At 47.8% G+C, this 26,374-nt stretch overlaps 2 protein-coding genes across 76 annotated transcripts in view; both read left to right on the top strand.

Moving 5' to 3' along the window:
• LOC120827560 (uncharacterized) overlaps positions 1–15,704 on the top strand; it is a 36,605-nt gene extending 20,901 nt beyond the window's left edge. For 3 of the 50 annotated variants that reach the window (XM_078100141.1, XM_078100134.1, XM_078100140.1), the window contains 16 exons: positions 1,067–1,242; positions 2,109–2,183; positions 4,540–7,092; positions 7,288–7,485; positions 7,630–7,767; positions 8,509–8,564; positions 8,932–8,967; positions 9,388–9,573; positions 9,668–9,782; positions 9,993–10,043; positions 10,840–11,150; positions 13,073–13,165; positions 13,444–13,536; positions 13,638–13,719; positions 13,931–14,043; positions 14,122–15,704. In XM_078100141.1, coding sequence (XP_077956267.1) covers positions 1,104–1,242; positions 2,109–2,183; positions 4,540–7,092; positions 7,288–7,485; positions 7,630–7,767; positions 8,509–8,564; positions 8,932–8,967; positions 9,388–9,573; positions 9,668–9,782; positions 9,993–10,043; positions 10,840–11,150; positions 13,073–13,165; positions 13,444–13,536; positions 13,638–13,719; positions 13,931–14,043; positions 14,122–14,331 — 4,449 coding nt within the window. In that variant the 5' untranslated portion in view covers positions 1,067–1,103 and the 3' untranslated portion in view covers positions 14,332–15,704. Of the gene's footprint in view, positions 1–1,066; positions 1,243–2,108; positions 2,217–3,160; positions 3,380–4,539; positions 7,093–7,287; positions 7,486–7,629; positions 7,768–8,508; positions 8,565–8,931; positions 8,968–9,387; positions 9,574–9,667; positions 9,783–9,992; positions 10,044–10,839; positions 11,151–13,072; positions 13,166–13,443; positions 13,537–13,637; positions 13,720–13,930; positions 14,044–14,121 lie in introns of all 50 variants that reach the window. The other 47 variants (XM_078100165.1, XM_078100163.1, XM_078100164.1 and 44 more) reach the window with 33 other exon arrangements.
• Positions 15,705–15,977: 273 nt separating this feature from the next.
• The window catches only part of unc80 (unc-80 homolog (C. elegans)), a 35,635-nt gene continuing 25,238 nt past the window's right edge, over positions 15,978–26,374 (top strand). For 11 of the 26 annotated variants that reach the window (XM_078099995.1, XM_078100035.1, XM_078100013.1 and 8 more), the window contains exons 1-13: positions 16,871–17,133; positions 17,630–17,678; positions 17,987–18,143; positions 19,092–19,432; positions 19,887–20,010; positions 20,122–20,186; positions 20,460–20,602; positions 23,046–23,319; positions 23,492–23,626; positions 23,751–24,051; positions 24,348–24,488; positions 25,029–25,297; positions 25,526–26,140. In XM_078099995.1, coding sequence (XP_077956121.1) covers positions 17,042–17,133; positions 17,630–17,678; positions 17,987–18,143; positions 19,092–19,432; positions 19,887–20,010; positions 20,122–20,186; positions 20,460–20,602; positions 23,046–23,319; positions 23,492–23,626; positions 23,751–24,051; positions 24,348–24,488; positions 25,029–25,297; positions 25,526–26,140 — 2,706 coding nt within the window. In that variant the 5' untranslated portion in view covers positions 16,871–17,041. Of the gene's footprint in view, positions 16,105–16,867; positions 17,134–17,629; positions 17,679–17,986; positions 18,144–19,091; positions 19,433–19,886; positions 20,011–20,121; positions 20,187–20,459; positions 20,603–23,045; positions 23,320–23,491; positions 23,627–23,750; positions 24,052–24,347; positions 24,489–25,028; positions 25,298–25,525; positions 26,141–26,374 lie in introns of those variants that run through there. The other 15 variants (XM_078100110.1, XM_078100107.1, XM_078100103.1 and 12 more) reach the window with 4 other exon arrangements.

Raw genomic sequence — 26,374 nt, 5'->3', positions numbered from 1 at the left:
GGAGGGATGGAGACGAATGAGAGCGAGAGACGCTGTTTCACAAAGTTTGCCACAGGATTGATTCTTGGTTTGTTTTTCTCAGTAGGGTGAGAAACCTTAATTAGAGCTTTAATTTCTCTCAATTCTCTCTGAATGTAGACAGTGATGGAATTGGAAATTTAAGAATAAAGCTCAAGCCTGACAAAAACTAGCTAATCTCCTTGTTAGAAAGAAAGTGACATCAGATGAAGGCGGAGGAAGAAAAGTGCCTCAGTGATGATTTGTTATGATGAAAATTGGCTGCAGCTGATGGTAATGAATTAAGAGAAGCTGCCAAGGAAGGACCCCCCCCCCCTGTTTATCAAGCAACGTTATGGGTTTCTTCTAAAGGGGGAAAAAAAGCTCTTATCAGACTACATGCTTGATTAGAGTGTGGGTACTTTAGTGTGCGTACTTGAGTAGGACCAACCCTTTCGTTCTGATAGAGGGAGGGAAGGAGCTTGTTGCGCTGTAGTGAAGCCACCGTCAAACCCATCCGCCGGACCCCTCTAAGGCCTGTTCCGGTTGCCACGGTAACAGCCTCCATATCGAGGATGAGGGGATGTAAACGGTGTGCGCGCAAGCTTTTCCCCCACCCGACCATTTCATGAGCTTCCTGCAGCAAATCACCTGGACATTGGTGTCTTTGTTGCATCACACATCCTGGATTTACTCCCAATTTATTGAAGATGTTCGAATTTTGTTTTTTGGAATGAAGCGCAGCAGTGATTGTGTACTTCTCTCATGAATAAAATCTAAACGCATGCAGGGGATGGCGTCGGGCTCCACTCGTCAACACACGCAAACACAGTCTCATCGGCTCTTCAGGTCCAATTTAGAAAATGAATAGGAGAAGGCAGAGCTATTTGTTCGGTCCCGTTCATTCTCTATCACCACGTGGATGCTGAGACAAAGACCAGCCGGTGTACTAACAGCGTAGCACCTCGCTCCCTCTGGTGGCCGATCTGTTGTCCTCACCCTGCCGCGTCAATCCTCAGCTGGGACGAGAAAGCCTTCTGACTCTCTCTCTCTCTCTCTGCTCCAACAGGTGACCTGTCCCCTCCCCGGCGTCCCAGCAGACAGGCATGGCAGACGGTCGGCAGCCAGACGAGCACTGGGCCTCAAACGGCCAGGAGAACGGCGAGAATGGCTACTCCGCCTACAGCTCCGCCTACAGGGAGAATGGATTCCACGGTGGGGCGGGCGCACATCCTGGAGCGACAGGTAGGATCGCAGACACTGTGTGTGTGTGTGTGTGTGTGTGTGTGTGTGTGTGTGTGTGTGTGTGTGTGTGTGTGTGTGTGAGCATGTGACTACAGCGACGGTCAATGGTATTGATTGGCCTACACATACTGCCAGATGGGTCCAGGTAAATGGGATCGGTTCCATTGTGCCAGGCAAGAGCAGTCGATCCACAAAAAGACACGTGTCACGGAGCCGCTCTAATAGAGATACCAGAGGGGGAAGCTGTGGTCCCCCCGAGATACGTGTACAGAAGGTCATCTGGTTCCTTTTGTTGTTGTTCAGACCCGAAAGCTGTGTGCAAAGTGATCAGCTTCGAGGAAAAGAGAGACAAGTGGGAAAGAAGGAAGTTCTTGCAGAAGAACAAAACAAAATTGGGAAATTATATTAAAGGGGATGTACCAGCATGCTCTGTCAACGCACATGTTGAACCCATCATTTCATAGTAAATATTAAGTTTGTCAATGTCTTTTGATATTTTATAGTGGAATTGGATTATTAAGAGAGGAATCCGTCACAGTATTTATTCTCTTTCTTTTTTGACAATATGCAACATCTAAGGGGCAGTTTGGGCTCAAGACGCATCCATCTGCACTTGACGTTTAGTAAAAAGCCCGACTGGCTTCTGATAAAAATCCTAAAGGAGGGTGATATTCATAAAACAAACACACATACTACAAGCCTTGTTCTAACCTCAAAGGGAGGCCCCCCACAGACATAAGGTCAGCTGAGTTACTCGTTTTCCATTTCCGACCTCCCATCCACGTCTCGTCTTCCCGGTGTTGTCTCTCTCTCTCTTTCTCTCTCTCTCTCTCTCTCTCGCTCTCTCTCTCTCTCTCCCTTCACAGTGGATGACTCAGCCAATTTGCCTCCCTCCCCTCCCCCCTCTCCATCCGCTGAGCAGATTGAGCCCGTGGCACAAGGTACACCCACTCACACAAAGAAAGACCATCCAGGTAGAGTCTGTGAATGACTGGGAGAGTGGTGAAAAACCTTTACTTACATATAAATATCTAAGAGAACAGAGGGAACATCCCCAGGACTTCCTGTTTCCTTTGCCGTGATTAGAACAACTTCTGGTCCCTTTAACGTCAGGGTCCTCTTGTCACCTTGCATGCCAGCTGACCTTCCTCCGTTTACGCTGTAGCACATGACCGACTGCCGGAGCCCTCCATCTCACTCTGCTCTCACCTCAAAACATCTCCTCTGTTGCTCATCCACTGTCGATTTTCTCAAGGAGTAAATCGACAGATTGACTTTCAGCTCTCTGCTCACAAGAAGGACGTGATCAGACAGCAAGAGTCGGCTGTCTGATCACGTCCTTCTTGCATGCAATCATGAACGCGCTGTCCCGCTTTATGTGTTTAGGATTAATTCAAGTCATTAATAAAATAGCTAATTGTAAGGGTGCTTTCGTAAGCCACAGTTTCCGTCCGTTGTGATTGTACTCTGGTGGGAAACAAAATAACTGGTTCAAGACTGCTTGCGAGAGGTGCCAAATAACAGAAGGAAACCAGATTGCAGGGGATTATGGCTTGTATAAACCCTGCAGCGCTATTTCCTAATGTTGTGCACTGTGAAACTAAACTAAACAGAAAATAAACAAAAGTATCAATATCACTCTGATTTTGGACATCAAACGGACTATATAGCTCGTGAAAGCACCCGAAGAATACTTTTCTTATACTTTTCAAGATTATTTCAATGGGATATATTCCTGTAACTGTAGTACAATGCTCGGACTGTTTTAAATTCATGTTAAATACGAGGAGATCAAGACTAAGATAAACGCTGTGTTAATTGCATTCCATACATCTCAACCCCAGCTGAAAGTAACCCATGTAACCCCCTTGTTGTCCTCCATGTCTCATCTATGTGTCCCCCCCTCCCCTGCTCATAGATAAAGTAGAAGTTGTCAGTCAACAGCAGGATGAGGAGGAGGCTCCAGAGGAGCCCCCCAGTTACCAGGAGGAAGTGGCATGTAAGCAGTCTGGAGACTTGTCCTTAGAGCAGGCAGATTATTTAACTGAGCCCCAGGCTTTGGGCAGCCAGCAGGTCCAGACCCCTGAGGTCCTCAATGGAGGAAGTCATGAAGGTGAACACAGCCCGTCACAGAAAGGTGTGTGTGGTTTCTCTTGGGTTTTGTTTGCGGGCCTTCAGTTTGTGTGAGTGTCCTGTATGTGTGAGCAACTGTACATTCTTCCTCTTTGAAATCGTGTTGGAGTGAATAGCTTTTCCCTGTTGCCTTTTGTTGCATGAACCTCTTTTGATGGGTACACAATATTTTCCTCTTGATTTATAACTTGTGATGCGTCTCAGACTTTGCCGCCAACCTCCTTGCAGCTTTGTTGCTCTTAAATCCTTAAGCTTCTGCTGTAGTACCTGAAGTTGCCGTGTGCCAAATCATGTGACATGTTTGGATTATGTGCTTTTCCATTGTATGTAACCATCTGCTTTTCATTGGAAAGACATTACAGAACACTTGATCAACTATACTGTAGTTGATCATTTCTGCACTTTTGTATTGCCAGCTACATCGCAAATGCAAATATCACTGTCTACTGCCAAGTGTCGCTAATATTAGTTTTCTGTATGTTTTTATTTGGGTTTTACTGGAATATTGCAAGAAAGTGTTTCTGAGTACACCCAGCTCTATGGCAGCTTTATGAATCTTGTCTTGTATTTGAGGTCTGTTGTATATCAATTCCTTTGAGTTTTTGTGTTGTTTTCATTTCATATCAAGACAAAGAACAATTCTGTTTTCCTATTGTTACTAAGGACACACTTTGGTCATTGCATAACACCCTCATTGACCATGTATTAACACAATTACTATCTCTAAGGTGAATTGAATTAAGAACATAGCCTTAATAAATGTCCTTCCAAGCAGAGAGGAATCCACCTCCACAATGTTCCTGTACTTAGGGAGACTTCAATGACACTATTGATACTCAATTACATCGCCAAAACAATTATGACAATCGTTGGGTTTTGCAAAAGGAATTCAAAATATTTGTGTCAATTTATTTCTTGCCATCTAACATCATGCAACTCATTCCTTCATTCCAGTTCTGCAAGCTATCTTAGGTGCTGTGACCCCCTCTGTGCTGTTGTGGCCTGCTGCAAAATACACTGTGCCGTGTGTTTTGCTTGATGGAGAGCTTCTCTATGAATGTGCAGAAGGCCTCGTCTTGACTGTGTTGGCTAGCTTTTGTCGGTGCTTTAAGCAAAGCTTTTAGCTTGTAGGACAAAGTTGTACAGTGTCCTTCAAACTCACAGCCCAGCCAGAAGAATGCACCAGTAAGGAATCTTGTGAGTCGGCTCCGAAAGAAGATGGCCGTCCAGTGGTGTCGCTACAAGAGACGCGGTTGTCTGTTGAAAGAGCAACACCTGAAGGTGCACAGCTCACCTCGATTGAAGCTCCTCCTGCCTCTGTTAAAGAGCTCTCTGACACGTCCTCAATGGACCAGGGTGACCAAGAGACAGAGGATGTAGTGGAATGCGCTGCACAATCTCCTGCGACAGAGGAGTTATCAAATCTTAAGGAGAAGGGGATGAATAAAGAGGACCAAGATGGTGGCAGTGACATGGAGTTGCGTGAGATGCCAGTGGCTGATGTTCAAAAAGAGGACCAAAGGCAAGAAGCAGTCCAGTCCACTGCAGCGCTCGTCACAGAGTTAAAAGAGACATCAGATAAGTTTGGAGCAAAAACCTACTTTGAAACATCCCCAGAAAGCCACGAAAAAGAGTCATCACAAACCCAAAGCTATTACGAACTCAGCAAGGCAGCAGAGAAAAAGTTAAGTGAGGATACTAAAAGCATCATGCAGAAGCTTGGGGAACAGCAGGAGAGCTCAGCCAAAATATCTCCTGGGAAGATTTCACTAGAACAAAGAAGCCTCTCTCTAAATATTACTGTTGGGTCTTCGATAGCACACATCAGCCAGGCAGATAATTCAAGGACCTTGTGTCCAATCAGTGGAAGCTTTGATGAATCTGAAGTTTACCCTTCTACTCCAATTGTGGAGAGCCAACACAAGCTTCCTCCGGCTGTCTCCATTACATCAACTACTGCTGAATCACCCTCAGAGACCCCCACAAGGGCAGACAAGCTCCTGGATAAGCACAAATATCTTGAACATTCAGGTAGTCTCTCTGAAATGTTGGACCTGGCTGGAGACCTGCCCCGGCCATCAATAGAGAGGAGGGAGCTTGACCACATGAGGCGAAGGTCCGTGCCATCAGCTTTGGTGGGGAGTTCACTGGCCAAGCTTGCCTTGGTAGATCAAATCTCAAGAGTGGTAGGAGGGGAAACCCAACTGGAGGAAGTGGGCTACTGTGTCTTCAATGAGTACTCAGGCCCCATGCCTTCTCCTGCCGATGTACCCAGCCCTGGAGACTCTGCGGACCAGCGTTTCCCGTCAATGGAAAGGGAAGTTGAGGAGGAACTTGGGGCCACGGACGTTGAATGTAATCAAAAAGGAGCTCAACCACAAGATGGCAAGGAAATTGTGCCTGAGATTTCTAAAACAAATGTGTCAGAAAAGAAAGATTCACCAGTGATAAGTACCCTGATCTTTGAGAGGGCCGTGACAAGTGGTGTAAAACCAGATCGCCTAAGAATCCCATTGGCTTCCTCAAAAGGCAAACTGACTGAGTTTCGTTTGGAGAGTGGCCGACCCGGGGACATAAAGATCCAAGCAATTCCAGAGGTAGACATTGAAAAGGACCCATCCAGAGAGGCTTCTCCTATCCCACCAGACAGCTCCTTTACTTTCACTCCGCTGGAGACTGGAATCATGGTCCCCCCGACTCCCATCACCCCCAAAACCCCAGATGACACACCCTCAGACACCAAAGTCACTGGAGAGAAAACTGCGAATGATGTCCGACCGGAATTCAAAGCTGAGAACGATCCAGAGTCAGAGAGGTTTGATAATAAGCACAGTGGCAAAGAAATGCATAAATCTGAGCAGGAGGAATCAAAAGAAAGAGGCTGTGAACCAGAAATGGCAAACACACCTTCAGTGTCATCTCTGCCTCTTGGAGAGAGCACAGAAAAGGATGAAAACAAGATTCAAAGTGACCATGTGACACCTACACAATTAGAAAGAATAGAAAGGCAAGATACCTCCGCTGGTCAGAATTTAAGCACTGAAAAGCCAAAAGGTGGGAGAGATGACCGTATCCAGTTCCAGGAGGTAGCAAAAGATCCATCAAAACCAATTGTAACCTCCCCAGTCATCATTATACCTCAAGCACAAGTAGAGGAAGAAGCAGATGATGAGGATGATGATATTGAGATTGCTGAAGAGCCTCAAGAGGTACCTGAACCTGAAATGCCTGAGAGTGTAATCAAGATGCAGCTGACGGTAGCCGATCAGATGGCGGAAGACGATCCTAAGTCCGGTACAGAAGACTGGAGCCACAGTATGCAAACCAGTGACGATGGGGACCCTGCGACGGACATTTCACACTTGTCTCCATGCTCTGATCACAATCTACCTTTGTCACCGGACGAAGGTGGTAGATATGATTGGATAGCAGAGGACCAATTCAGAGACAAATATATTCTTATGGATGTAGGAGAGGTTGAGGCGGTAAAGACAGACCCAACAGCGGCGGAGCAACTGCAGGAAGTTGGTGCCGATGGAGTAGGCGAAGAGACAGAAAGTAAAACAACAGCGGATGAGTGCGAGGAGAGGATGCGTGAAGAGGAGAAAGACATTGAGACTGGTCAGGATGTGGAAGAGACCAGTCAGACAGCTAAAGATGAATCCACCATGGACGTTTCCCTCCTAGATACAGACAGTGGTTGGATGGACTCACAAGGTACCCCGAGCTTGCAAAATCAATCACATTTAAAGTAAATGTTTACACTTTCATGTATTTTTTTATACAGACAAAATAGTTCACACCACAAAGCTTGTTTGCGAGTAAATCTTGATGTGTCTTCTGTGCTAAGCTAGCCCCAGGCTAGTGAGAGTTGTGGAGAATTAGTCCTCTTTTAATCCCTCTCCACTGCAGATGATGACAAAAGTATCATGACTGAGCTAATTGAAGCCCTTCCTCGGGTCCAAAGTCCTACTAGTACACCATTGGTGGACAAACCCGCTAAACGGGCCCCTGGCAGAGGCAGGGGCCACCCGGGCACCTCTGAGAGTAAAGTGTCTCGCAAAGTACCCAGCCACCACCCACCAAGAGAGGAGATGAAGAAGAAAAAAGGTTCCCATTCTCTATTCAAGAAGTGTTGTTCAGCTTAAAACACATGTACTTTGGTATTTGCTATCTTTGTACCATTTAGTTTCTTTGCAGTACGTTTGATCAAGGTTTGCATGTTGGTATAATCCTGTCTCTCCTCTTTGCTAGTAACCGTGAGGGGGGTTGACCAGATAAAAGTGTCAGCCCTCCAAAGTCGTTCTCCATCTCGAAAGAGTGGAGCCAGAGCGGCGGCCAGACATCCTAGGCCCGCTCTGCTTCACGGCTCTGCTAGACGCAAGGTCACAGGTGAACAGTCTTCACCGGGAATCGGCGCTGTTGACAGAGAGAGTGGAAACTAATTCTAACGAAGACCACACACAATTGTTTTGTAACCCGGCTTCATCAGAAACATATCCGTAAAAATGAATGACAGTTTCATTTGACCCGACCAAAGAGGATTTCTCTATTTTACCAGATGCAATTGAGTCAAAGCTTTAATTTGAGGTACAAACATAGATAACAGGTTTTTCATTGACTTACTCTCGCTCTCTCTCTATCAATGGCTCTTTGAGGGATCACACAGGTGCAATGTAGCTGGCAAACATCATGTGCTGCGGTCTTTCTTTTTTAATCAGCCCAACTGCTTTGTCTTTTTTTTTTTTTTCATTTTGTCTGAAAAAGGAGTATTTACTCGTGTTTCGCCTGATATGTTTACTTCTCCTCACGGATGCCTCAGTAATCTGCAACTGGTATTTAATGAATGATCATAGACACTCTGGTTTCATTCTTTTTACAAGAAACTTTGTACGCATTTGCTGGGAAACGGCTGCACGTCGGCGGTTGTGTGTTTGTTCGGCTGCTGTGAAAAAGTTCTTTGAATGAAGAGTGACTCGAATGGTGTCCAAACTTTACATCTTTTACTGTACTCAGCGAGTTCCTTTATGGGTGTGTATGTGTGTTGTGTATTCGAAAAAAAGTCACATTCCGAAATGTGTGTCCCTTATTGGATTACATTGATCATTACAGATGAAGCTTTTTCTCTTCCAGGTATGGAAAGCCATCAGCCCCTCAGTGTGGCCCACCAATCCAGGGAGAGGACCACTGTAAGTACTATCAACGCCATCATCACACACTATTTTTATTGCAAGCATATGAATTATTATTGGTTATTGGTGTCATTTTCTACGTTAGAATGAATGCATCAGTGAATATATCATCTTAAAGCATACAGGAGGAAATTCCCGGTCCCATTGCTAACATTTAGTGGGATTTAAGTTGTTCCCAGTGTTCATTATCTCTCACACTGTTCAATATCGTCTCAAATAGTGGTTGTTTCTGTCTCTCACTATATTTGACAACATAGCTCCGTGCAATGGGGCTTGCTGTTTGCATGACCGACTGGGTGTCTCTCTCAAAATGTCTGCATGTTATGTCTCTCTGTGTGCATGTTCATTTTCTCTTGCATGCCAGCCTCTGTCCTTGTGCAAGTCCCGACAGAGACAACCTGTGAGTAAAGAATTCAAGTGAGACGGAAGGCCTTTAGTCATGAGCAGGTTTTAACCTTTAACAATATAATGTGCAGCACAGGAGCCCCTCGGAAATATCTTGCACTCCGTCTTACCTCTTTTACCTCTAACCACTCTTGCTAAAACATTTTTTACATCTAAAAGACATCTAAAAGTTTTCATGCTTCACATCTTTTGTGTAAACATCTCCATCTCTTTCATCCGTTGTGTATGTTAACCATTCAGATTAAAAGAAAACTACAGATTGTGCAGATGGTTTTGTCCTGTAAGCTGTCAGTGTTTCCGATCTCAGTTTGATCCACTCCATGCCATCTCACTTCTTCGTCTCTCCATGTGCTTGCCACCTCTTCCTCACGTGCCCTGCATGCCTTCCCGCCTCTTGACGCGGCTTTGGCTCCAGAGCCCCACCAGGGCCGTTCTGTTAAAGTTGGCAGCTCAGCGCCGGGGAGCCGACTCCCCGCCCCCCCGGCCCGACTCTGCCTGTAGCCTTAAGCGGAGCCCCCTGGTGCAGGCCGAGCTCAATGAGGCCCGCTCGTCCTCGGCGTGCTCCCGCTCGCCCCCTCTGCCACGCGAATGGGCAGAGAAGGTAACATGAAAAGAAGCCTGGGATCGACGGGGAGCTTTTTGCCGGTGAGTGAGCCTCGGGGGCGTTGACTCGGCGAGTGTGTGTGTCTGTTCAGGAGAGAGCGTACCGCAGCCCAGAGAAGAGGTCGTCTCTGCCCAGGCCGGCCAAGTCTCTGACGCGCCACATCCCTGCTGCTGAACAAGACGACAGCACCCCCTCCAGGCCAACCTGTAAGAACGCACACAAGTACAAAAAAAGAACCCTCCGGCTGGTTTTACTTCCCCCAAATGAACTCCTCTCACGCAGCAGATTGCCTCTTTGATCTTTCTACACTTATACTGCGATTGTTCTCGATCCCTCTCTAACTTCAAGCACGTTACACGTCCTTCCCCTCTCCTGTCTGCCATTTGTTGCTTGTCTTTTTTTGCCGCTCTCAAAAGCGATCCAGTCCAGAGCGGACAACCGGACTGGAAGAGCCGCTGTCATTACAGGTAGACCACCGAGTAGCTCCTGTTAGACCCATTCCACCCTGCTCATGGACACGTGACACCTGGGTATTAGTGCAAAGTGTTGTGGCGGGTTTTTATTTCAGACTCTAAATTATGTGTAGGAGCGAGTAGCATCCCTTGACTTGGCATTCATTCATTCATTCATCTCGGTCACGCATTACTCTTAAAGGCATTTCACGTGTCTATGAGGTCTTGAGATTATTTATTCTTCAAGTCTTCTTCCAGTGCTTTCTGCATTTAATGTATAACAGGTTTGCAATATGCAAATCCAGTATGTGCCTAAACATCTATTTCCAGTACATAGACAATTTTCCACTGATAAATAGGGAGAACTTGCCGGCTAGTTTCCCCAGTCTTGTTCCAAAATCAGCCTTGATTCAATAGTTTTCCAATGTGTTCAATCTGAACAGCTGAGATCCATAACGACAGGCTGCTACTTGCTGTGTTTGAATAAACTCTGTCTTATCGTCCCTCCACGACGTCCTTGTCAAACACTCTTGTTTGACCCGGCTTGTTTGTTTTGCGAAAAGTGAGCAAATGTGGCAGCAACGGCTGAGCAGCGCTGACACTTCCATGACAACCGCATACGATAACAACCTCTGAACCACGCTACGCGGTCCTTCCCCCCTTCCCCATCTGTCTTTCTTCCTCCCTTCTCCCTCCCTTTCAAAGTGTTTCCGCCACACGATGGAGTTTTCCTTCTTTGGATGTTCTCTCCTCCTGCCTCCCTCTCTCCTTCGTCGCTGTAATCCAGACGCGTGTCTTGGTTTTTCTCAAGGTACAGAGTCTGCGCGTTCACGCTCGGTCCGCAGCGGGGCCTCCACCCCCGGGTCCTCCGCCGTCACGCCCGGCACCCCGCCCACCTACTCCTGCCGCACCCCCGGCTCTCGCACGCCCGGAAGCCACACGCCAAAGTCCTTCAGCGTCCTCCAGGAGAAGAAGGTGGCGGTGATCCGGACCCCGCCCAAGTCGCCGTCATCTGTCCAGCGGCAGCTGAAGGTTCTCAATCAGCCCCTGCCTGACCTGAAGAATGTAAAGTCCAAGATCGGGTCCACCTCCAACCTCAAGCACCAGCCGAAAGGCGGACAGGTAAAACCGGCCGTGTCGAGGTCCCGCAAGTCCCAACTGCACTCTGCAGGATTAATTTGGACGCATTCATTGACGGAGACACGTGAACATATTTATTTACTTGACATCAAAGTTCTGAATAATGATGTAATTCAAAACTTGCATCTTCTTTCTGCCACGTGGCGGCAGTAGAGGTCAGGTATATTGCACACCTCTAAATCTGAGAAATACTATTTACTGCAAATGGAGCAAGATTTTATTTGTATCGCATGCAGCATATAATAGATAGAGTTTGGCATATTTATATATATTATTTTGAAAAAAAAGTCCAAGACATTTGTAAAATAAAAAGATTAAGTATAATAACAAGCAAAATGGGTTATCTAATCAAACTTTTTTTTATTTTAAAAGTGGATTAGGTTGTTTTGATTTATGATCCCACTGCTATCTGTTATCGGAGCACAGGGGCATTTGTATCACACGTCTTCTTCACCGTCTCCCTCCGAAATCTCTCTCCACGTCTTCACCATCGCTCGCTCCCTCTGACTGTCCTCTTCCTGTCCGCCATCCTCTCCGTCACAAGCTGCCTCAGGCCTCCTCAGCTGACGTTGCCTTATTCTACCTCCCACTTACGTCTCTCAAATGTCTCCTGAATGAGAATGCCGAAAAGCAGCCTCAGCTGAGCGGATTCAAACCCGTTGTTCTGTTGAGGGCACTTCCTCTCGCTGCCTCCGAGGAGCAGTCGAGCTGCAGAATCATTTGCTCTGGGGATGCGGCGGTGGAGGATTCTCCCTCCGGCTCTCGGTATTAATAATTGCGAGCAGAAGGAATTACTTATTGAGAAGTTGCATCAAGGACACGGAATGAAAGTACGTCACCTGGCGTCACTTTTTTCACCGTCAACAGTCTTTTGCCAGAACCTGGAATGAATTTGATTTCTGACTCTATTGAGCTAAACAGACTTGCAGGATAATACAAGTATGTAAATAGAAGTGGTGACCTTGGTCTCTGAGCAGCACTGCAGGCTTCACGTAGCGTGACGTGCTGGTATCCAGAGAGAGTTTATGTTTGATCTTCTTTTAAATAGGTAAAAATGTCATTTTTTTGGCCTGATTTTGTCAAGACATTGGTGGATTTGTGTCTGCTAATTTAATTATGGAGGAAATTCTTCTATAAAATGACCAAGTTAACATGCTCGTATTGCTTTTATAAAAAAAAGCAAGGGAACCTAATTTTCAAGCCTTGACTAGTGAAGTTTGGTCAAAAGAATATTTAGAATCCGTCATCGAAATAGTGACAAAGTATATAAATTTATCTGTAATAGATTGATTCTAGGGAAGATGCGTCGTCATTGTTTGACCTTGTCGACCAGGCAGTGCAGGAAACAAACCCAAATAGATCTTAAGAACGGTGTGTGTGTGTGTGTGTGTGTGTGTGTGTGTGTGTGTGTGTGTGTGTGTGTGTGTGTGTGTGTGTGTGTGTGTGTGTGTGTGTGTGTGTGTGTGTCTGTGTGTGTGTGTGGGTGTGGGTGTGGGTGTGTGTGTGCACATGCATGTGTGTCAGAGGGCTGTCAAGAGAATCCAGGTCAGCTCAGTGTCGACTGGAGACGGAGGCTTGCTGTCGAGTGTCTTGTGATGTCTGAAGGGTTTTTCCCCCCCTGAATGTCTTCCTATACTCCTTCGCCCTGTATTCACCTTTTTATTCTTTCAATATTTTTTATTTTTATTTGACAAAATAACACGGAATGGCACATGAAGCAGGAATACTTGCAATAAAATAAATGAACAGGGACAAAGATGTGTATGTTTATTTATTTTATTGCTAATAAACTCTCAGTTCACTAGCACGTGTAATGTAAATGCATGTACAGATCACGTATCACTCCATCACTCGAAACGAGGCACATATAGTGTTTTCTTTTTCTGAATTGTATTTTGTTTTAGGTTACAATTTTACACGAGACGCTGGACTTCAGTCATGTTCAGTCAAAGTGCCGCTCCAAGGACAATCTGAAGCACTCGCCCAAAGGAGGCAATGTATGTACGCCTTTCTCTTCTCCTTCTCTTTTGCGCTCCTCTTCCTTCCTCTTTTACAGCCGGCGCTGTCTTAGCACTCTCTCGTGTTTGTATATTTCAATCGAGGCTCAGAGGGGTTTGTATCCAGAGTGCCGTCTATCCATGTTACTCCTCCGGGGAAAGTTCCCAACTTCCCCCGAGTGATGTTATCTTTGGGGCTTTTTAATGCTCCGCCCAGCCAGCCGTGCCCTCAATGTTTGAAGTGTGCGTGACTTCCACTGTCCCCCTGTCATTCCCAGGTCATGATCCCAAGTGTCAAACTGGACTTCAGCCACGTTCAGGCCAAATGTGGCTCCCTGGACAAAATCCATTACGCAGCGGGCGGCGGAAATGTGAGTGACGCACACATTAAACATACACGATTAGGCATGAACTGCCTCTGCTTTGCACACCGTCAGGTATACGTGTGTTAACATGTGCCGCGGCCCAACAGGTCCAAATCCAGACCAAGAAGATCGACTTGAGCCACATCACCGCCAAATGTGGCTCCATGTCCAACATCCGTCACAGACCAGGTACGGCACTTCTTTAGCTTTTACGAAGAAAGCGTGTACATTGTGCCGTTTTAGATGACAATTTAGCCCCTGAGACAGCTCGAAAACCAAAGACTGAGTGTCCTTGCCGCGTGCTGTGGAGTGCACACTTGGGCTCTGGGCTCTGTGGAAGCCTGGAGGGCGAGCGATGCCCCCTGTGGGTTTGACGCTTTTCTTCTGCTCCTGTTCCCAGGCGGAGGTAATGTACAAATTGAGAACGTGAAGCTGGACTTTAAAGACAAGGCCGCCGCCAAGGTCGGCTCTCTGGGGAATACCAGCCACACTCCTGGAGGCGGGAATGTTATGGTAAAAGGAAATAAAGACGCACATGACACTCGAGTATTCTGTTCGTGTAGAAGTAAAGAATATTACCGCACCCAACAGATCGAGAGCCACAAGCTGTCCTTCCGGGAAACGGCCAAAGCCCGGGTGGATCACGGCGCGGAAATCGTCATCACGCACTCCCCCGGGGTGGAGACGGGGGGCACTTCCCCTCGCCTGTCCTCCTCCGGCAGCATCAACGTCCTGGATTCGCCCCAGCTGGCCACGCTGGCCCAGGACGTCACGGCGGCCCTGGCCAAGCAGGGCTTGTGAGCGTAGCAAACCCTCCAGGATTCCCATTCACTCATAAGCATCCAGTGTTTTCTCCCATGATCCCTCACTGCAACATGACCCCCATCCGCCCCCCCCCCCCCCCCCCAGTTGTAGGTAATTGACTGTCCCGTCCATCCGCCACTCATCCGGCCCTTCCAGTGGGATTTTTCCAAACTCAAGGGTTCATTTCTCGTTCACCCGGTCCGAATGGGACACGGCCCCTCAGTGTTTGTATTTCATTTATTCTCGTTCACTCAAATATGGACTTTTCTTTCTTGTTGTAGATAGGCTGAACGCCAAGGTTTGAGTGGATGTGTTTGTCCAGCAAGGCTTTGAAGGTTTTTACGATTGTACTGTAATTGTTAGTGTGAGAAGCATCGTCACATTCCACTCGTATGAGGTAAAGCGGTATGGTCAGCTGTTGCATAATGCTCATGCAGAATTAATATGGTACTGAATGCAAGAAATAGACTTAACTTCCAGAAACATGGCTTGTAACTGTAATTGCGGAAGAATGGCTGAAAAGCATGTCTGCTCAGATGTGACGCGATTTCTTTGTTTGTTTGTGGGTTGTTTTAAATTTGTTCCTTGTGTTGTTTTCTTTTTATATCTGTCACAGTAGTGGAGGTTGTTGCAGTTATTTTGTATGTTCCCTGCAGCTACACTGGCTTATTAGCACTTCAATGTGAAACACCACTGCAGTTATGCAGAGTAAAGCGCTTAAAGGCTAAGCTTTCCCGCCGACTTTTTCGCAGACCAATGGGCTACTATTTTTGTTTGATTTTACATTAGCTCTGTGATTTTATTAGGCTTCAACAATGCTGTTATGCTGGCATGGCAAAAATAAATTAGATCTATTTGAAGCATTTTTTAAACCGGCACGCATTCTAGTGTTTCTACTTCAAGGTCAACTCCTCAGCCCCACCGAACTGCACCAAAAGTAGAAAAAATGAAGCTTTATGAGAAAACATTCCATTAGTAGAGCAGCTACCTGGCCCTTTAGTGCGATTGGACCAGTAACTTCACAGGAAATGAAAGCCGAAACGATGGAGAAATGAAGAATGGGAGTAACCGCCACCTTGCAACGGTTAGAATTCATTATAAAAAAAGAATAAAAAACAGAACTGTTCTAGCATATTCTCTGCTCACCATTGTGGAACTCCCCAAGCCCCCTTTCCCCTCCTCCCCTGGTGTTGGTTGCCCCTCCAGTGTTTTTCTGTGCATCCTATATCCCCCCCCCACAGCTCCTCTTTGCCTGTGTAAGTGTATTTAAAAGACCATGTAGATGTGTGCACTCTTTCCGATGTTTGAGACATACTGATGACAAATGCTCCTACAGGATGATGAGAACAGTAATAAAGGAAATAAAAACACATTTGCGCTGGTTTTTGTATGATTTATTTCCAGCGTATTTTAAAAAAAGCTTGCAAAAATATTGCCGGCGGTGTAAAATGTTCAATCTGTGATAAATGAAATGAAAAATGAATTGTCTCTCTAGATTCATTTATTTTGATGTGTGTTAGTCATGTTTATTTATCAAATGTGCTTTGAATCGTGTGTAATGTAATGACGTAAAACAGCGTCCCCTAGTGACGTGAACCAGTAACGTGAAATTGCGCCCTCTAGTGTCCGCTTTACGACTTTCAGGTGGCCACAATTTGGGATTTGTTACCATACACGGTGTTGCCTTAGGCGTGACTTATTTGTGCCTCAACACGTTAAATGAAGAGGAAACGATAACTATGTGTCTGTAAGCGAGGTTTGGAGGAACTGGTAGGCACGTTTTGTGACCTTTGGACGAAGTTCAACTGTTTTCCGGGTTCTATTTGCGCTAAACGGACTGTGTTCGTTAGCTTCAGGTTTAATTAGCATACTGACACGAGCGTTGTAGAAGCTAATGCTAATGCAGTTAACTATTATTATATATGTCGTTTTTGCCAAAAAAGGCATATTTGCTTTAAAAAAGTAGAGTATTTCACGTTAACTGCAATTTACAGGTACGTTTACATTAACTGAGGAATGGTATTTCCTTTTGTGCCACTAATTCTACTCCACTAACGTTATATTTTAAATTGGCCTTTTTTTTCTACCAGAACTAACTAACTAACGTTAGTATTGTTACTTTGAAAAGTAATATCTGATATTGAAAAAGAGACCCTGGAGTGGCCTCATACCTTGTTGACTGTCCGTCACACCTCGTCCACCCGTCATCAAGCAACCTGTTGATGTGCAGCTGAGGGATGACGCGTGCAACGCAGCTGCGGGCGTTTTGCGTGCTTTTTCCCCGAAAAAAAGTCAACCGCCGTGTCGTTTTTTAATTTTTTTTTAAAGACGCACAAAGCAGAAGAAAGGTTAAGAAGGAGAACATCTGGCGCAGCCGCACACTGCGTCTGCCGATAAATCAGCACCAGCATCAACTGCCGCTGTCCGACGAGGGAGGTGCTGAAATCCGAGCCCCCCCCCCTCACCATCTCTCTCTCTCTCCCCCTCTCTCTCTCTCTCTCTCTCTCTCTCTATTGCCGCCGATCGACCGACCGACACTTGCAGCCATTTTACGCAGGACGAACCCGATCATGTCGTGAGCGGATCCCGCCGGTCACCTGGGCAGAGCCAGCCAGCCGCGCGCGCCCCGGCGCTCGCACACGGAGGGTGACAGGGGAGAGGGGGGGGCCTTGGGGGGGGCGGGGGGCGGCAGGTAGGTCCGGCCAAAATGGTGAAAAGGAAAAGCCTGGACGATAACGAGCCGGAGTGCGGGAAAGGAATACCGTTCCCCATCCAGACCTTCCTGTGGAGGCAAACCAGGTGGGTGCGTGCGTCAGTGGGAATCGATAACAGGTGTTTTCCACGGCAGAAAAGGGGGAGGATCGCGGGTATGAGAGCAGCTGTGTCATCCCTAAAAAGACACCTGCGTTTATTTTTTTTTCTCCTGTTCAGCGCCAACATAAGATGCTTTGCCTTCTTGTAGTTCAACGTCCCTGAATGGATATGCGTGTGCACCGAGTGTGTCAGTTTGCTGGTGTCATTGAATGTTGTAAATGGGGGAGGGGGGTGAGTGTTAACTGTGAGCGGAGGCAGATGCAGAAGACATGATGTCACACACCTGTAAAGCAAATGCAGGAAGCGGGTCCAAAGAGAACAAGTGGCCTGTGGGGCAGCTGCTGTGAAATGCTGTTTGCTGTACAAACACGTCCTGTGGTGTATTTCATTAGAAAAACAGTCTGACACTGGATATTTTATGCCGTACCCTACATTTATCATTTTTAATATTTTATGTAAGCGTGTTTTTTGTGTTTCTCAGTGCATTTCTGCGTCCAAAGTTGGGAAAACAGTATGAAGCATCTTGTGTGGTGAGTTATTTCATAATACCATCTGTGGAGAAATAATCGCTCCATAATCTGTTTTTACCTTAATGCACCTGCACATCAAGGGGGCTCTTGACTTTTTTGCATTTAGCAAATTAATTTTCCCCCCTGCCTTCTCCCAAACTCGTTTCCATAATGACACCTCGCCGGATCCTTTTGGATCTAAGCAGAGCTGTCTCTCCCACCGGCATCTCCCTGCTCGGGGCCACAAGGGGCATTCAGACAGTCGAAGAAAGAGGCTTTAGTTCCCTGCTGATGTCGCTTTCTCTCCTTCCCTCCGGCTGCCTCTCCAGTCCTTTGAGCGGGTGCTGGTGGAGAATAAGCTCCACGGGCTGTCGCCGGCGCTGTCGGAGGCCATTCAGAGCATCTCCCGCTGGGAGCTGGTCCAGGCGGCCCTGCCTCATGTACTCCACTGCACCTCCATCCTGCTATCTAACAGGAACAGGCTGGGTGAGAACACGCAACACACACACACACACACATGACCCCCGCTTTAGGGGACAGTCCGCCTACGGTTATGCTCATTCAACAAAACACAAAGCTGATGTTCCTTCAGCCAGAGGGCAGCTATAGAACCGCCTGAGTAAGTACATCACGTGTCTGGATTATCACAATCGGAAATAAAAGCACCGAAATACGCAGACAGTGTAGGACAGTGGTCCCCAACCTTTTTTACCTCACGGACCGTTTTCATGTCAGACAATATTTCGCGGACCGGTCGAGAAGGTCCGGCGGAATAACGGGGGGGGTAGTTGTCGTTGCGGGCGGAGCTACCGACGGGGGGCGTGGGGGGGTTGTAAGTAGTCGCGCGCGCTGTGTTCGCTGGTGGGCGAAACTGCCGTGCACGCGCCGTGTTAGAGGACAATTGTAAACGTGAAGAAAAACGCCTGGTGACGCGTGGGGAATCTGTCAGAGGGACGAGCGCATATAATTAGTAGAAAAGCCGGGCAATTTTCAAAATAAAACATTTTTCAGAAAGAAAAAAAAATAATTCTTTCTGTGGTACGGCCCGGTACCAAATGGCCCACGGACCGGTAGCGGTCCACGGCCCAGTGGTTTGGGACCACTGGTGTAGGACACTAAAATACACTGAGCATTAAAATGTACGGGTAAGATTAAGAGTTGGACCAGAGCACTAATAATGACATAATAAAAAAACATCAAGAAAGCTTGAACCGGGTAACTTTTTGCTTAAAAACAACTTATACGATCCATAATTCATCCGCCGCTCTGCATTATATTTGTTGCCTTCACAATGTCAGCAAGATATGTGACACAAGTAGATATCTACACCATCCCCAGAAGTTCCAAAGTCCCTCATGCGCTAAAACTCACCGCACGCTAGCCCTTCATGCCGGAGCTGTACTTTCTCTCACGCTGACCTCTGACCCCCGACAGGCCACCAGGACAAGCTGGGCGTAGCCGAGACCAAGCTGCTGCACACGCTGCACTGGATGCTGCTGGACGCCGCTCAGGAGTGCAACCACGAGCCCAGCTTGAGCCACGGCTGGTCGGGCGGCAGCAGCAGCAGCGCGTTCCTCCAGCCGGTTGGCAACCAGGGTTCGTCCCCGGGGGCTCCCGGCTCTGGCTCCGGATCCGCCCTGGGGGGGTCGGGCCCCCAGCATGGCGGCTCCCTGCCGGAGGAGGACGAGCATGCTCGCACCAAGCTGTTCCACAAGAGCATGGCCACGGTGGAGCTGTTTGTGTTCCTGTTCGCTCCGCTCATTCACCGGATAAAGGTCCGTAGCTGGAGATACCTTGAAATGGGCCGATAAACCGGATCAATTCCATCCATTCCAGCTGTACAATCCTATTAGTTTTTGTTGTAAAATAAATGACTTAATCAGTGAAACTGCATTTATTTGTAATCGTTGAAAGATATTTTGCAGCGGTTTCATTCAGCCTGTCCCTTATGAAACCCTGGCACACTCACACTCAATGCCACCCAGCGGCTATTGATTTGTGTGTACTCACTGATTCTCGTATAAGGGATCATATTATAATAGTAAGTGCACTTTAGAATACAAGGTGATTAAATCACCTTAAGCATATGAAGTCATAAAATGGGTTTCATCTCACCAGGTGCTCCTTACATTGATTACATGATGATTGGATGGTTGGGAGGAAGGGCTTAATTCCAAAAAATCCTCCTCTGCGAATGTGATTTCTGAATACGTCACTTTTTTTCCCAAGGAGTCGGACCTGACCTTTCGATTGGCCAGCGGCCTGGTGATATGGCAGCCGATGTGGGAGCACCGGCAGCCCGACATCCCCGCCTTCACCGCGCTCATCAAACCAGTCAGAAACATTGTAACAGGTTGGGATGAAAAGAGTCCTTTCTAGGGGCCGTAAACGTCCCGTGTAAGAGTTTAACCTGCTTTGTTTGTTCCTAATTAAGACGTGTAATCCGCTACGCCTGTCTCCGCAGCAAAGAGGAACTCCCCCGTCAACAACCAGTGCAGCCCCTGTGGATCCGGCAACCCGGGTCCCATGGTGAGTGAGCACTTTAAGCCGATTCACTGTCCCATGTTGATGGAGCGCGTTCGGAAAGGACTCTTCCCTTCCCAATTTCTAATGTCCCCCAGAGGCTGGCGGCTGGTATTCATTAGCACCAGTCATTCGCGAGCATTAGCGAGATTAGCCGGGGTCATGACAGCAGCCTCCTGTCCAACCCCGGAGCCTTTAATTATTAGGAACCGTTGGGTCTGTGTTTCCCGTTCATCCATCCATCTGCAGTATCTGTCCATCTCTCCCTCCCACCCACAGGGATTCCAGGTGGTTTGCGAAGCCGCCCAATCGGATTCCTCCTCCCCCGCAGCTGGAGAGAGGAGCTGTCGTCGTGGTAACTCGGTCGAGAAAGGTGGCCCTTCCCAACAACCCCCAGCAGTGAAAGGTCCTTCCAAGAAAAAGTGAGAACTGTTCATCAATTTGACCTTTTGGTCATGCGTGCATTATGGATTTCTTTGTCCCGGGCTTACGTTCAATATCCGGGTCAGCAGGAAGAGGAAGACATTTTTAAAACCATTGATAAAAAGGTGATAAAAAGACAATTCCCAATAACTCAAGTCAAGTTTACTCACATGTCCAGTCATCATTATCATAATCATCAATGATTTAATGGCCAACGCTGCATCCACAAAAGCTTCCATGAATGAATGATGTACGTGACGCGGCCTGCCGTGCGACGAGGCGGTGCGCTGACCCGCGCTGACACGCAACTGGTGCCATCGTCTTGTTGATGGCAAAACATTTACCCCCGTGGCGGCGTTTGTTGCACACGCGGCACAGCTCGCTCTGCTAGCTCGCAGGAGCTAGCGTACATGAATAGCTCCTCCTTTCCTCCTTAATCCGCACACACAGACTCAAAGAGGCCGGTCTTGCTTGAGTAATAGCACGCCCCTGTGACGTTTGTCCCCCCAACCGGGGTAATTAAGCAGAAGTAATGTGCTACATGTCTAATGCTGGCAGCGTGTCCGGCCTGGCATGACATAGCCTGGCTTCTTTCGGTCTGTACGCGGCCAGTCTGGCATCGTCCTGTTTTCACCGCCAGACGAAGGCTCAGTCCGCGCTCGCTTTAGCTCTGGCGAGGCAGGTTTAATCGGCAACAGGTAAATGACTATGCCAAGAATCTAGTTTTGGTTATACGGCGGATCTTTTGGATCTGAGTTTCTCTAAAAAAGAATCACAAGCAAAATCACTGCTTCAAATCTTTTGTTTACCAGAAATGTGCTCAAAGGTGCCTTGGGGATAAATTATTGAGTGTAAAAAAGCATACAGAACAACCTATTGGACCTACTAGTCCTTATGTTACTACATAGATGAAAAAGTATGTATTATTCAGACATCAAATAGCTAAATCAAATGTGGGTGATCCATGATTTTAAAATGTGTCCATAAGACACCAATTACTCTGTGCAGTCTTTAAATAAACACTCTTCATTTCACACATCCACTGTGGGTGTTTTCTGTTTTTACGTCTCCCGTTTCTGCTTCGTCATAACCCTGAGAGAGAGGGATGTGGGAGAAAGAGAAGAGAGGTTGATAAGCCGTCCGTTGCTTATCTCAACTCATTCTGACAACCAAATAAGTCCCTCCAATGCTTCTCATGATCACTCTGACAGCCAGCAACTGACTGCAAATCAAGTGAGCCCCCCCCCCTCCCTCCCCGCCTCGTCCCCTGAGCTATGTTCTCATACACTCAAACATCAAAGGGTTTTTCAAGCAGTCACATGGTACTGCAGCAAGGCTGAGATTTATCCCTATTGTTCCGTAGCACACACTCAACAGTGACTGATGAATTGCCTTCTCCAGGTCTTGGGCGTGGGAATTCAGAGAGGCTGCATGTGAAGCCCTGCGCAGGACGAGAACAAAGTTAAGAATGGGAGCCGGGTGTGAATTAGCTGCACATTAGGAGATAATTTAGACATTAGAAGGGATCTGTCTATAAGTTGGAATGTATTGCACGCTTTCATGTTGGATTGCTACTGTACGGAGAGGAGGGGCTGTGCAATCAATAGATTTTAACCCTGGGATCTAATCAAACTAGTCTAACACATCTCCCAGCTCAGAGGCAAGGCCAGAGTTTATATTCTCGTTTCATGCCGTTGTTCACACACCTCTGTGCCGCACTGCCCGGATAAAATCACCTCTGGTCCTGTGATTAATGCAGCTTACTCATCCGCTGCAACGGCTCCACTCACAGCGCGCTGCTGATGCTGTGGCAGTTTCCATGGCAACCCGCTGGCTCCTGCGTCTCTCCCAACGCATGCAGTCGCGAGGGTAGGATGGGGGGGGGTTGTACCCGCTGCCTGCCGTCACTTGGTCTCCTTGGCGACATGACACAACAGCAGCAGGCAGAGTGTATGCGTGTCGGCTAGACGGAGAAACACGATACAGCCTCCCTCTGCCGCCTGCTCTCAAAGTGATTCATGTAGATATCGACCATCTCCTCCTGCTCCATTTATTACAGCGGCGAAGATTAAATGCCCTCCTCTGTCTCTCTCTCTCCTCCTCTCATGGCATATCAATATGTTTCTGCAGCTCACCAACCGCTGACCTTCATGCCGGCTTATTTATAGTGGACTCACGTAGGCTTAGGCCCCCTTCTCTCCCCGACGATGCTAGAGGGGGGCTCTGCCCTTGTTTACCATACTCCTTTGATGCATTAATGAAGCAATATGCCGGGAGATGATGACAGGCTAATATGAGAAGAAATGCCATGACCAGGGGTAATTGTTTTGTTCATCGTCGTGTGAAAGCGCTGGTAGGGTACGACTACTTCATGATCCCTGATTTCACTGGCATTTGTCAGATTTCTATAATGTCCTCGTCACTCCCTCTCACTTCTTTAAGGACATCAGCGCCCGCCGGCCTGCTGACCTCCATGGCCCAACGAGCACGCTACGCAACGTACTTCGATGTGGCGGTGCTGCGCTGCCTGCTGCAGCCGCACTGGACAGAGGAGGGCGTGCACTGGGCCCTGATGTTCTACCTGCAGCGCCTGAGGCAGATCCTGGAGGAGAGACCCGAGCGCACCTCCGAACCCTCGGTGACGCCTCTGCCGCGTCCCCGCAGCAGCTCCATGGTGGCGGCTACGCCGTCACTGGTCAACACCCACAAGACTCAGGTATTGGCAGGAAGACAAAGGAGGATTAATGTGGGGGAAAAGTCTTAGTTTAATAAGTACGTATCCTTATCTTTTTCTTTTGTCTGTATGACGGCAATGACAAAAACGCGTAGTCCTTCTGATATGCGCGCTGCGCTCCCCACGACGTCATCTGCTCTGCGGTGTTTTGCAGGACATGACTCTGAAATGCAACGAAGAGGGGAAGTCTCTGAGCACAGAGACGTTTACGAAGGTCTCTCTGACCAGCCTCCGTCGTCAGGCCGTCCCTGACCTCTCCTCCGACCTGGGCATGAGCATTTTCAAGAAGGTTAGAGTGTGGCGTCCAGACGTGAGAAAAAATATCTGCACGTCTGCATCAGTGTTTAAGGAATGAGAGGATTGTGTGCTTACTGGGAAAGCCTTAGTCCCCCCACCCCCCTTTGCTTTTATAGTTTAAGAACCGGCGTGACGACCGCGAGCGAAAGGGCTCCATCCCGTACCATCACGCGGGGAAGAAGCGCCAGCGGCGTATGGGCGTTCCCTTCCTGCTCCACGAGGACCACCTGGACGTCTCGCCCACCCGCAGCACCTTCTCCTTCGGTAGCTTCTCGGGCCTCGGGGATGACCGACGGGCTCTGGACCGCGGGGGCTGGCAGGCCACCATCATGGGTAGGCGGGGCGCCGCTGACAATCAGAATATATCGCATGCCACCAGCTCGCAGTCGTGCTTCCTCTCTCCTAAGCTCCCAGCTGGTGAGTCAGAGGATTCTGTTTGGATCCGGCTGTCGGTTAATGAATTGGGTCACTTCATTAACATTATGTGTGTCTTATTAGCTCTGCTCTTTGAGGGGTGTCATTAAAACTAGCTCAAGGCATATAGACACTATTCAGAGTTCTGATGCTGTTATATGTCTATTTGGCTTAGCTGCTGCTTCAAATGAGCTCCATTCAGAGGATGACATTTTCTACACATATACAAATACTCACTACATGCAGGGAAACGCAATACTTTAAACTTTTTTCAACCTGATGTATCTGTCACTTTCCAGGCAAGTTCACACGGAGGGGCAGCACGGACACTGCTGCAGACGCCGATAGTCTGAGTGCCAAGCACTCTCATTCCCACCACTCTTTGCTCAGAGACATGCCCGACCACTCCAACAGCCACAGCGATAACACCGTCAGAGAGGGTGAGGACAAGAGCCGTGGCCTGTGGAATAGATCTTAATGCGAGATCGAGCCACATTTCCAAATAATGCCGTGTTCTACGCTACAAATATCCAGCAAATCAAAAGAATAATTGATGATTTGATTTTACACGGGCAAAGCTTTGAATACACAAATTGCTACAAAGATTAGAAATGATATTCATATTACTGTCTCATCGGCTGCAGTGAAGGCTAGACAATGCTGGCTCCACTGAGACCTGCAGAGAAGAAGTAGTCCAGTTACATAAGTTATTCTGTGACAAAGCTAATTTACATATAGGAATAACTGCTGGCTTCCGGCTCTGCTCCACGCACGCCATTATGTTTACTGAGAACCAAAGATGATCATTCAAATATATAATTTGAGTATGAATTAAGGAACAATAAAACAATGCTGTAATGTTGAAAATAGACAACATGAGAATTATTATTTATTATTCCACCCACGGTCACGGTTGCCACCGGCATGATAACATTCATCACGCTGTACCGTCCTCTCGAAGCCTCCTTTCTCGCCCGCAGTGCGATCTCAGATCTCCACCATCACCATGGCTGCATTCAACACCACGGTGGCGTCATTCAACGTCGGCTACGCCGACTTCTTCACGGAGCACATGAAGAAGCTGTGCAACCCCGTCACTGTCCCCGAGATGCCTGTGGAGCCGCTGGCCTGCGCCAACCTGCCACGCAGCTTCACCGACTCCTGCATCAACTACTCCTGTCTGGAGGAAGGGGAGAACATTGAGGGCACCAACAACTTTGTGCAGAAGAACGGCATGCTGGACCTCACTGTGAGTGTTCGTGGCCTCCATTAAAACCTACGGCCAATGGTTCCCTGTGGGTGAAGACATATATTGATAGACATTGACTTGCTGTTGCTCTGCTTACAGACTTACTGAGTTCAATGCTTCACATTACTAGCCCACGGAAGCTTTTCAGTTTACTTTCTGCTCGTTTTCTGCCCTATGCTTTTTGCACCATTGGTTGGATAAAATAAGCAACTTCTTCTGGTGTCTCAGGCTGTGCTGCGGGCTCTCTACGCCGTCCTCAGCCACGACATCAGCTCCAGGATCTGCGACGTGGCTCTCAATATCATCGACTGCCTGCTGCAGCTGAGCGTGGTGCCCGACATGGGCAAGAAGCTGTGCAAGCCCGACAACAAGGAGAACCAGGAGGCCCGAGCCAAAGACACGGCCGGTCAGGGCCTCGGAGCGGGCGCCCAGGGAGGCGGGTCCCTCCCGGGGGCGGGTGGAGGGGGCGATGGTGGTGGTGGTGGTGGAGGAGGAGGAGGAGGAGGAGGAGGGGGGGGAAGTGGTGGAGGGAGTGGGCAAGGGAGCAAAGATGATGTGAAAAATAACAAGGATTACGATAAAAAGGTGTGTTCTTCCTGTATTCTCTCTGAAGTGGGTCCTATTGGTCACACACTTGAATATCTAAATATATCTACACAAAGGTCCTACGCGTTGACGTTTGTGTTCTTCACTCCTTCGACACGGAAACAGGAAGAAGGCTCTGGCTTCAGCACCCACCGCCTGGCTCTCACCATGCTGATAAAAATAGTGAAGTCGCTGGGCTGTGCCTATGGCTGTGGCGAGGGACACCGCGGCTTGTCAGGGGATCGCCTCCGGATGCAGGTCAGACCTCTTTCCACAAAACCGCTTCTGACGTGCGAAGCAATCTACTGATTACTAACCTTATTGCTCCTTTGGTGTGGTAAAAGATTCATGAATCTAAAATGACTGACGTAAGGGAGCAGCTGCAGTTCTGTTTAAATGCTGATCATATTATGTTGTATTGTATTGGACATTTCTATCCAGACAGCAAACAAGGCCTTTTCATTTCTGCCCGACGTCGTCTTCTTCTAATGT

Source organism: Gasterosteus aculeatus, chromosome 1 (genome assembly GCF_964276395.1).
Source record: "Gasterosteus aculeatus chromosome 1, fGasAcu3.hap1.1, whole genome shotgun sequence".
NCBI lineage: Eukaryota > Metazoa > Chordata > Actinopteri > Perciformes > Gasterosteidae > Gasterosteus > Gasterosteus aculeatus.
The sequence above is the reverse complement of the archived record's forward strand: the minus strand, read 5'-3'. Positions and strand labels throughout refer to the sequence as shown.